This window comes from Orussus abietinus, unplaced genomic scaffold, assembly GCF_000612105.2.
Source record: "Orussus abietinus isolate OABI.00-Male unplaced genomic scaffold, Oabi_2.0 scaffold13, whole genome shotgun sequence".
Classification (NCBI taxonomy): Eukaryota; Metazoa; Arthropoda; class Insecta; order Hymenoptera; family Orussidae; genus Orussus; species Orussus abietinus.
The window spans coordinates 2,047,258-2,058,424 of NW_019394887.1; the positions used below are offsets into that span (position 1 = coordinate 2,047,258).

Consider the following 11,167-nt stretch of genomic DNA (forward strand, 5'->3'; position numbering starts at 1 on the left):
GCTGAAAGGGAACACAAAAGCACAAACGAAACCATTGGGAAAGCGAGAAAGAGACGGTGATACAAGAGTTAATAACTTACTAAAGTTACCATTAAAGTCAAGAATATTTCGTAGGGCATCAATCTCGTATAATTGACCCAGTAAAAATGTATTCAATTATACATTACTTGGCGTGACAAAACTCTAATATATTTATTTTACTTAAATGCAGACTCGAGAAAATTTCATGAAAACGATAGTTCACCGTCTCTCCCCGTCAATCCAGACAGAAGGATATACAAAAAATGAGGGACAACGTGGCGAAAAAAATGGATGACTGTCCATTCGTTCCATCCAAAGAATGGAAGGCCATCGTAGTTGCCCTCTTCTTAAGGGGCCGCTTCGGCATATAGCCTCTTCGACACTTGTAGTCTCTTCGGGCAGAGCCCCCTACGTCTCGAACGCTTGGCAATCCCCTGATTTTTCGAATTTGAAAAAAAAAAAGAAAAGAATTACTCCGCGAGCAGATTCAAAAGCTAGCAAAACGACGACCTGCGATCCGAGGATGCGCAGTCCGAGCGTATTGCACATTTATTCGATTCCCAAGCGCGGTCTAATTAAATTTATTCCTGAAAGAAAATTAATACCATCGCGGATATATTACAGGGTGGACATCCTCCGCGCTTCCGGAAGCGCGGACGATGGAAAATTACCCCAGGTTCAGGATCTCCTCCCAAACCCCCAGGAAGAGATCCCGCCCTGGCCCTGCCTGCTTACATCTAAACATTCACTCAAGACAATTGACCTACCTCCCTAGCTATATCTAAAAGAAAAAACACATTCGTTCCAACACACTCACTCCACGGTTCTCTCTCATTCCGCCCGGGGACAAAAAGCCTAATCCTAGGGACAGCATCCCGGGATGCCTCCGACCCCCGAGCTCAGTTCTCACACTCATACATTCCGATTGCCATCGCCAATTGAATGTAAGAAAAATTAAACTCGTTCACGGAATCGAAACGCGGATGGCATTCGAAGGTGTTCGCGAAGTTTCGGTTTACCGCGTCTCCTGGCCCCGACCCGATCGACTCGCTCCTGGAGGAGACGAAGGGTGGGGGCCAGCAAAGAACGCGGCCACAAGAAAAGGCACCTACCGTCGTAGAGGCTGAAAAAATCCTAAGCTGATTAATTTATACATCGTAGAAACGAGCTACCGACTCTACTCTGATTTTTCCAAGAAAGAAAGGCCAAGCCCAGCACGCACTACGGCCCCAGGGTAGTGGAAGGCTTGGCCGAAAAAACCTGCAATCCCTGAAGTTGACTCCTTCATCGAGGCGGCGACTCTAAGGCGCAGGCACATCGAAGTGCCACCTCGATTCGAATTCAACTCCTCGCGAGTCACTTCTCCCAAATCTTTTTTTATTTTTTTTATTCAATTATTCGTAGAAATTCCGCGGAACCGGCGGCCTCGAAGTCGGAGGGTCATCCGACTTCCCGGCGCTCGATTAAGCATCGCGATCGGAAAATTACCGCGGACCCGGGAGAAATCTATTCCTACTCTAAAAGAGCACATGAAAAACATAGAAAATCAACACGACCACTCGCGAGTCGGCGAGAGATCGTCTCGACGGCTCGCGGTCCCTCGAATCAAAATGTAAACATACAACCGATCCCCGTGCCGGTACGGACCTTTCGTCCTGCGACATGAAGGGATCGGAGGAAGGAAACGTTGAGACTTACCAACGGGACGATCCGTCTTTTTCTGGCGGTACTCCCCCAGGAGATCCCTCCGCAGAGACCTGGGGTTTCTGGCCTCCTCTCCATCTGCCTCCCTTCGACGTTGGCTCTGGCTGCATTCCACCTTCGTATCCGCTTCCACTGCTTTCGCTGCATTCACTGCATTCGCTGCATTTGCTGGATACGCTGGATACGCTGCCTTCGCTTCCTCTTCCTCTTGCTCCATTGAACGATATTATCACAGTAATCACTGTATTCCACCTTTGTATCCGCTTCCGCTGCCCTCGTGCCCCCCGCCATTTTCTTAATTTTTAACGACGTCTTCTCGCGGCAAATTTTCAGGGGCAACTGGCGATCCGCCGGCCGGGCCGCAATCCCCGGCCGTGACCCGACTCCGTGATTGGACGACGTCATCGGCCCGATAAAGGACCATGATTGGTCGATTTTTTTCGGAGGGGATACAGAGTTTGGAGTTTTTGTGAGGAGTTCATCACCTTTTCAGCCGGTTCTCGGGCTGCCCAGAATTGTAACAGGTAGCAAGTGCTTAGCCGTCTGCGTCCTCCGCCGGAGGTCACACAGGACGCGGTCGCTCGATCCTTCCCATAAATTGCCATAATAGTAAGCCACCACCGTCAACTGCCGCATGGTATTACCATCGCGAATACGTGAGCCGCCAACGGCAACTGGTAGATGGCACAGCCATCGCGAGTGCGCGAGTCCCTACCAGAAATTCGTTGCGCCGCCGAACCAATTCATATGTGTTCATGATTCATATGTACATGTTTTCGCATTTTCACCACTATAAATGTTCCGTAATACCGTGAGCTACTTATTTTTCACATTTTCGCTCAATTTGCTCATCTCTGGCTTTACATAATAGATCCCCTGAATTCTTTGCAGCCGGCCAACCTGACGACCAGTAGAGCACCACGTAAATTTCCTGGGGTATTTTACTTGGTCTAAGATGGGACTTTGAGCTCTGGCCACATATTCTTACATGTTTCGAACGAACTTTTTGAAGGTTAGGTAATCTCATGTTAGGTTATGCTATACCACAGGTTATCTTAGTTTACTTTCGGAGTACCAATCGATAAGTAACTTGAAACATCGCATCAACTTACAAGAAATACTTGCAAATGTTGGGGAAATCGATACTAAAGTTATTAACATTTCTAGGAGCCTCCAGATTTCTCTGCGTACAGGGAAATAGAACGATGACTGACTTTGCTGGCACTTATTCCGTGGTATATGTAACTACACCAAATGTCGAGGTGTCTCGAAATATCGCACAGTAAGTTGTTTACAATTTTCTTCATAACAATAGAAACAGTAACAGTCATCGGATTCCATTCAATATGTTTTTATCTTACTCTGGATAACAACGTTCAACTTTCAGAGGTTTGGTGACAAATAAATTGGCTGCGTGTGTCAACATTATTCCTCAAATCATATCCATGTAGGTCTATGTTTGCAGTTTCAATCGTGTAGTATCAGTACGAACCTAGCTTTATTATTTAATAATTGTAAGGTATACTTGTCATATTGTTTTGTAAAATTCGTATTTACTAATTGTAGATACGAGTGGGAAGACAAGATAGAAGAGAACAGTGAACAACTTCTGGTAAGCTGGTTGTATTCTTTAGAATTAATTGCTGCTAAATATTGAACCCATAAAATTATATTAAGTACGTTTACTATTATCCCTGAAAGTCAAAGGATATAGAATGAAAGTTCTTATTAACGACAGTAGTTTTAGCAAAGAAACGGTATTTCACGGGTTACAGAAATTTTTGTTAAGATCTAAATGCCAAGAAAATGTTACGTTCATATAAGTTTGAAATTCCTAAATAATTGCTATTTAAATTTCTATTCATGCGTTATGATTGTAGATGATCAAATCCAGAACTGAAGTAGTTGATGCATTAACGAAATTTGTTAAGTAAGTGTCCAAAACTCTATGAAATTAAGAATTAAGAGCAACTCCGATAACCATTATTCGGTTTGCAGAGAAATACATCCATATAAGGTCTGCGAAGTCATCTCGTTACCAGTAAGTAAAAGTAGAATTAGAAGTAGTATAAAATTAAATAATTTCTTACATTCTTGTACCATTTTAAATAAAAAAAATGTTGCAATCATGTTTTATATTTAATTATCTTATGATATTCATTCAATTAAATTTATTAATTCGTTACTATCTAGATCCAGAACGGTAATGCCGACTACCTTAAGTGGATCGGAGAAGTTGTACCACCGATTAAGAAATCAGATCAGCAGACAGAGAAAGCCAATTCTTAAATGGAAATTCCGTTTCCTATAATGTCGCTTTAAAGCTACATTTTCTTGTGATATTCTAGACCATTTACATAATTTCCTTCTATTACCATTTCAACAAAACATTGATTTGTTTGTACTGTTCTTTGGGATGAAATACATGACACTTACTTGATGTTTCCCTTCCTCTGAATAGTTATTTTTTCTTTAAACGAGAATGAAAGTATCGATGAATTTAGATATACTGTTACTTTTAATACTTTATTTCAGAAATGAGTAGATTTATATAAATGTAATCGATAAATTTATCCACCTAATACTTGTAAAACTGTATAACTAACATTGTATAAATCTAATGCTAGAAATAACTACTATTTCCTCGTACACTGATCAGGTTTTTTCTGCCGCAAAAGATGGAATAAAGAAAAACCCTCGTTGAGCATTGCTGTAACATTTTTCACTATAACGGAAAATGTAAAAAATATAAATAAAGGTAGAAATGCTTTATTCTACTTAAATTAAACTACTTTTACTATAAAAGAGCAACACGATCCAATGATTAATTGATTCTGGAGTGACCGTTGTCAGAAAATTACATAAAAGTTCCGGAAACATTTCTAACATTCCCTTTAAATGGAATCATTGCAAAACTGAGGAAAAATATGAACTAACCTACTTCTCAGCTTTAACAATATTGTTAGAAGGCTGTCAAAGAATATGACAAGTCTACAGCCCTATTCCTATACTTTTTGTACTACATAAATGCTAGAGAAAAACCTCCAAAATATGGAAACTAATTTATTTCAACTCTTTCAACATCGTGTTCAAATGAAACGTTAAAATGGAATGGAAGAATGCAGAGTGAAATTTTTTCCTCATATTCTGACGTCCTACAAACATCAGGAAAGGGGGTTAATAAAAAGAAAAAAAATGAGACACCGTCGTTACAGAAACAGACATTCTCTTCTGATAATTCTGTGCCACATTATCAACATCAAGTCAAATATATATTACAAGGAATTAATTTGTCCGTTCGCAGAATCAATTGTTTACGCAAACAGATAAACCTCGATTGAAAACCTTAAAATAGTATCAAAACGGAGGATAATAACATGGCACAACAAAGTATATCGGACAGGTAAAACTTCTCACCCCGAACTGATCATCGTTCTAACATAACCTATCGTAATTGCAAACACTACTAATAAATTACCTGCACCGATAATATCGTTGCAATCATTCATCTAGACGCTGTAAAACATTAACAATATTACTCCGGACCGTAAAAGAATACTGCCACCGATGAATGGACTCAATTGATGGTTTGGCATTCATCGGGTGATAATTTGAACTATCAAGATAGACCTGTCAGAATTGTGACACTCGGCTTTAACGAGCCTTAATGGTGTAATAATCACTAGTAATTAATAATAATTAAGTGTGTATAGGGCAAAGAATGAGTGGAAGCTCGAGTTATCTACCGGCCTCGTAGCCAGGGTAGAGAAGGAGCAAGGCAGAAGAGAGTGGCTCGTTAACTTGCACCTCGCAATCTTTGTCAAGAGCATGACGACAGGCTGGACAGGTATAAACTTCAGCTACAAAGCTGCGCTTCAGGCAACTCAAACAAATATTGTGAGCACATGGTGTCGTTACAGGACGGAACACTATTTCTTGGCAGCAGACGCACTGAAACCTTGAAACACAAAAATTCAAAATATTTAACTTCCATACTATATGTATCTCATATATCCTCAAAAGACATTTTTATTTTTCTTTACGTTTCAATAATTAAAAAAAAAAAAGAGCAGAACGTATTACGAATTCTTTTAAAAAAAAGTACTCGACAATTCTGGTTTTCAAGTTAAAGGATCCCAAGGTTTGTAAACTGCTCTAAATTTATAGAACACTCCGTTTATGCAGTTGGTAGTACAACCAAGTTATAAGTAATTCCTAATAGAAAGGAAAAATGAAAAAGAGCAAGGAAATCTAACCTTTCAGAGACTCGCTGCAAATATGCAGCCTTCCCGTCCGGCAAAGCAATGGCACATTCTTCCCAAAGTTTCGCATTGCTTTGGTCTTCTTCAATGAATTGCGACAATTTATCATCCAGCTGGTAACCTTCCCTTTTTTGCTTCTTTTTCGGTGGAGATGCCTTCCTACCTCTCGGAGAATTGCTCTTTTCCCTCAATGCGCTCCGTTTATTTCCTGGTTGAGTGGATTTATTTTGTTCTTTTGCTTCGAGGAATCCATCCGGATACATCATCTCCAAGTCGAGTGAAGCTATCCTTTTCTTGCCTTCTGCTGTCCAAGGTGCAGGAGCTGGATCATCTCTTCGAAGCAGATAACGCCAAACGCTGAAGCCACTCTTTCCACGTTCCGGGAAGTATTTCACTACTTTGTATATTCCGTCATATCTGCAATTCATTAAGGTGATCGATTCATTTCAAATATAGATATCAAGTATCGATTCAAGTGGGATCAAGATAAGTATTATATACAAAAACAATTTGGATGATACTTCAATTAATTTCTAGCGAAGGCCAATGATTTACAAAAATAATATGTATAGTTGCTTACGTTCCATTAATTTCTAGAAGATAAATGATTTGGAACGTAAATGTAAGGCAAAAATATATTGAGTACGAAAATGCTTCAAATATGGCAGGAAGAAAGTGAAAATCTTACCGATTTCCTTCTTTCGGTGCGTATTTACTATGCTTTGCTAGCTTGTAGTTACGAACAACTCTGACAGGAATACCACCTCTCCAATTTGTAGCAGTTGCACCATTGACGCTGTTCAACTTTGCGTTGCAATTTTGAGCCAAAGCTTTGTTCATACGAGTCAACGTCTGATCACAGCTTTGCTCAGCTGTCCTCTTGTTTCCTTAAGAAATAATTCAATTATTATAAACAACGTGATTTTCAAAGTGTCTGCACATATATATTTAAAGACAGTAAATTATTACATTAGAAATAATTGATCGAAAGTACCTGACAAATCTCGTCCTCCTGAGCCAGTGTACATAAATTCATCACCATTATCGATGTCATCTTCGTAACCACCTGATAGTACTATCGAATAAGCACAATCAGTCTCTCTGCCATGTATTCCGGCTACATGTGGTCTGTGTACTCCTGCTTCGGAGACCTGTAACATAAAATAAAATTTGACTTTTCCCCATCCTCTGTACGTATTAAAAATATCCAATAAAAACTACCAACTCATACTATTTTATATATATAAAAAAAACATCATTAGTTCAATGTCGTATTCAGAATAATTTTTAATACACCGAACCTTCTTTCGGAACATTGTGAAGTTCTCGTTAACCACTGAAATTATAAAATATCTGAAAATTATATTAAAACACTAATTACCTGCAGACGAAACATCCAACACATTCCAACCTCAACTCCAGGTATTGGACCACGATGGTTCGGTGGGACTAGAGTACATTCCTTCGTCCTACCTACGCAAGCCATACCTTTACCCCAATCCCTCTTGTCTTTACTCTCCCCGAGAGTAGTTTTCGTCTTCTTCTTGGTTTGTTTTAATTTGTCCCCAGCCTAAAAAGCGCAATCACAGTTCTACATTTTAACTTAGGATATTTAAAGTATTAGTTTGATGAAATGTTTCATGAACGAGAACTCTGACGTCACTTTCACATCATCTTAATAATTATATGCTAAAGGCAAGTAAACGCATGTACATTATTAATTCTTTCAAAATTGTACAAAAATGTTAACACCAAATTATTTTATGGGATGATACTATTAAATTATGAAGCTCACCTTTACTATTTCATTTTCGTCATTTTTACACTCCGGACAATACCAATCATCCTCCGTAGGAATACTTTCAAGTGGAGGATCGAGGCAACGAAGATGGTACGCAGAGTTGCATTCATCGCAAAGCAAAAGATGATGAGCATCCTCCTTGCCAGCGCAAACTCTGCATCCGCAGTCCCTGCATTTCCTTCGAGTATTGTCCATGCAAGTTGTACAGAGCACCGCAACCCTTCTCTTTGTACTGTTTTGTCTTAACAATTCCAAATCCTTCGCTGTACAATCCTCTAGAAGCTTTGGCTCCTCTATGGCAAACACTTCTCCCTTTGGTTTAACTTTACAATTCTCTATTAGTAAATGATTCCTGCAAAATAACAATAAGTACTTAATTAATCCATATGCACTTCTTCGTTAATTAGGTCTCTTGTGAATAAATAATTCACAGAAGTAGATAAAAATGTAAAACAACCGGAAAACTGTATTATAAGAAATAAAACTACAATCAAAGATTTTTATTAACTGTATAAATGAACAGTATATAGGTGTTAAATATTGTGCTTAATAGTTTAGAGCATTTAATTACAATTTCAAGGTAAGAGATAAGTTTATTTTCTGATCAGATGCTTACCTTCCAACATATAACGTGCCAGTCAGCTCTTCGTTTGCTTTATTTTTGTGAATCTTCGTGATAAGAAGATCGTACCAAAAGCCATTCTTTTTGGGTTCCTCCACGTTGTGATTGACCATAACTTTCTGCCCAATTTCGAGTTCATTGAAGTTTAGCAGCCGTCGAGCACGAGGCCTAATAAATTGTTCGGCTACATCAAACTCCTCATCAGCATCTTCAAATTCCCACTTGAGACCATAAATTAAACTACCAGCACGTTTAAAGATTTTGATAATTCTAGCTTCAAACCAGGCTCCGTAAGCTATATCGATACAATCAATGCAATCGCCTACTCTGTAGTAAAGACTCTCCGCTTCGATCAGCTCCTCTTCGTTACTTTCCTTTTTCTTTTCTTCTTTGATGGGATCTGCTGCAGGAATGATCTCTTCCTTTGGCTTCTCATCTGTTTTTGCTTTCACCATGAGCTGGATCACTTCGTTCAAGTTAACATTGTAATCAAAGAGTTTGTATCCATTCTCCAGCTGTTTGCCTCGATAAAAAAGTCTCTGCAGATCTGGCTTCACCGACATCTCCTTTTGCACCTCTAACTGGAAAAAAATTAAAATTGAGAAAATCAAGAAGAAATATCAAGTATCATTATTGTAAAAATGACTATGACCATACCGTTGTTAACCAGCACTATTACATATGGATTTGTAATAGCATGGTTAAAAATTACAATATAAATTGAATGTAATAAATGAATTAATGTTACAATGATTGTACACAGAGTTGTTCAATATGTACAGTGAATTAAAGAATTTTCCATTAATTTACAGTTCAAAAAATATAATTTGACTTACTAAGATTAATTATATATCGCATGGAAAATAACTATGTGTATACATGTACTCTTTTGTATCGGAATCTTATTCTCCTGTACATATTTTGACTGAAATTATATTAATGGGACAAATAATTGTTTCTCTCCCCAAAATATCAGTATAAATAACTCTACATCGTACATCAAAATTATCCAAGGTAATTATATGAACGTTGTGCCTCTACAAAGATGGCGGCATTCGGTTTCTACTCATTTGCCACGTTCCACCGTTTTAAAGCTTTTAACGTAACCGGTTTTCTTTTGTCCGGTTCATAAACATTTACATTCATCGATAATCAATATCCATTAATTAAGAATGAACCATTTTACGGAAAGGCCAATAAATATCAGCTTTGAAACGGCTATCGATAGATGGCAGTTTTTATGTTTCCGTCAAGTCACGCCATGTTAACTACTCGAAGAATCTGGTGTCCATTGCTACCTCGAGACGTTTGCTAGTGCATTAGAAATAAATCATTTATATTAATGGAACGCTGAAAAATACTTCTCGATCGAAAATTGTTTGTTTCAATTAATCTACAAGAGTACCTAACTTAACCACTTCGAACTATATTAACTCTACATACTTTAGAGTATCACTTCCGTCCGCCATTCTTCCAGATCTTAATAAAACGCTCTCGCATCCATGACATTTGCACGCACAGAGCTTTTTACTCCATTTTGATCGAATTTCTTTCTTAAACCTGGCATTTTATAGCTCACAATAAATAAATAGGAGGATAGCACAAAATAAGAATGTAAAAATCATTATTTCTGCTAAATTCTACCGGGAATAAATCTTTTACGTGAGAAGACGCTTCGCCATTTTAACGTATCTCGCACCCATGGCATCCATTACGATATCGCAAAATTTCAGAGTTAAAATCTTGCAATGGATAAGCAAAACAGCCGCATAGCAATAATATTAAACAAATGTACGTAATGATGAAAGAGATGAATTTAGCGTAATACACATGTGCTTAATATTAAGCTGCGTCTTTTACATGTACGTAGCGTGCACGTTTTGCCATTTCAAAGCATCTCGCAAGAACGCATTTACAATTAGGGCAGTTTTCTAACAGTAATCCATGTAAATCGTTTTCTCTCCAAAGTCGGAGGCTCGATTTGAACATCACCTGGACAAACTGGGCTTGCCCCCTCCGTTCTTCCCCAAGAGAGTTCCCAGAAACACAATAAGGGTCTCAGGGCAGATGCTATGCTTTCTTTGTTCTCTCCCTTCAGAGTAGATGGACGATAGTCGAGCAAATTTTGAGACAAGTCGGCATAAAGTGAACGAGGAAAGGCTATTACGGGGAGAATCAAGGGAAATCTTATTAAAATTATTTAACAATCCTGTTAATTTACCTTGAAATCCTCGACAGTGGTCAGCTTGGAAATGGTTAACACCACTTCCTGCTTTCCATCGATAGTCCGCACTTTAACGTACATTTTTCCCGATGTTATCTCGATCGGTGGTTATGAAATCGCAGCTAGAGTCAGCTCATAAAATCAGCACCTTTTCCTTTCACAAAGAAAACTGCATTCGAATACCTGGCTACACGATGACAGGAGCAGTACAGTTCTTCACCCACCGGCCGCCGCTCCAACACTGCGAACACCAGCACAGTACCACTTGTTAGCATTCGGCAAGATGGCGGATTTGGCGGGAAAGCCGCGTGCTCGGGAAGCTTTTAAAGAGTCCCGCCTGGTAGCGCCGTCGGCGCGATTCATCTTAGACCATGTATACAGAGATGAGTTGGGAGATTGCGAACGAGCAGGGTCGCGCAATCGCATCCTGTGCTGCCCTCTGGTTTTGAACGTCACTTTCATCGTTTTTGCCCCCAAGGGAGGCGTAACGATTTTTAGGGAGTCTATTACCTAAAGCAAATTGAGCGAAAATG

At 39.1% G+C, this 11,167-nt stretch overlaps 2 protein-coding genes across 5 annotated transcripts; one reads left to right on the plus strand and one right to left on the minus strand.

Annotated features, from left to right (window-relative positions):
* The first annotated feature begins 2,601 nt into the window (after positions 1-2,601).
* LOC105698589 (protein CutA homolog) lies at positions 2,602-4,166 on the plus strand. 3 transcript variants are annotated; one of them, XM_012422983.2, is made up of 7 exons: positions 2,602-2,737; positions 2,893-3,007; positions 3,113-3,172; positions 3,292-3,337; positions 3,606-3,655; positions 3,724-3,766; positions 3,919-4,166. In XM_012422983.2, exons 2-7 carry the CDS (start codon positions 2,931-2,933, stop codon positions 4,012-4,014), a joined length of 372 nt encoding a protein of 123 aa, XP_012278406.1. In that variant the 5' UTR covers positions 2,602-2,737; positions 2,893-2,930; the 3' UTR covers positions 4,015-4,166. The 3 variants fall into 3 exon arrangements, with proteins under 3 accessions (XP_012278406.1, XP_012278399.1, XP_012278392.1); XM_012422976.2 differs by having other exon boundaries at positions 2,666-2,810; XM_012422969.2 differs by lacking the exon at positions 2,602-2,737 and having other exon boundaries at positions 2,754-3,007.
* Positions 4,167-4,232: 66 nt separating this feature from the next.
* On the minus strand, positions 4,233-10,870 carry LOC105698581 (E3 ubiquitin-protein ligase UHRF1). Of its 2 annotated transcripts, none has more exons than XM_012422947.2 (8): positions 10,632-10,870; positions 8,405-8,991; positions 7,783-8,140; positions 7,369-7,557; positions 6,982-7,138; positions 6,676-6,874; positions 5,982-6,404; positions 4,233-5,683 (listed from the first exon to the last, which is right to left on the minus strand). In XM_012422947.2, exons 1-8 carry the CDS (start codon positions 10,713-10,715, stop codon positions 5,464-5,466), a joined length of 2,217 nt encoding a protein of 738 aa, XP_012278370.1. In that variant the 5' UTR covers positions 10,716-10,870; the 3' UTR covers positions 4,233-5,463. The 2 variants fall into 2 exon arrangements, with proteins under 2 accessions (XP_012278370.1, XP_012278380.1); XM_012422957.2 differs by lacking the exon at positions 10,632-10,870 and adding an exon at positions 9,247-9,314.
* Positions 10,871-11,167: the final 297 nt, after the last annotated feature.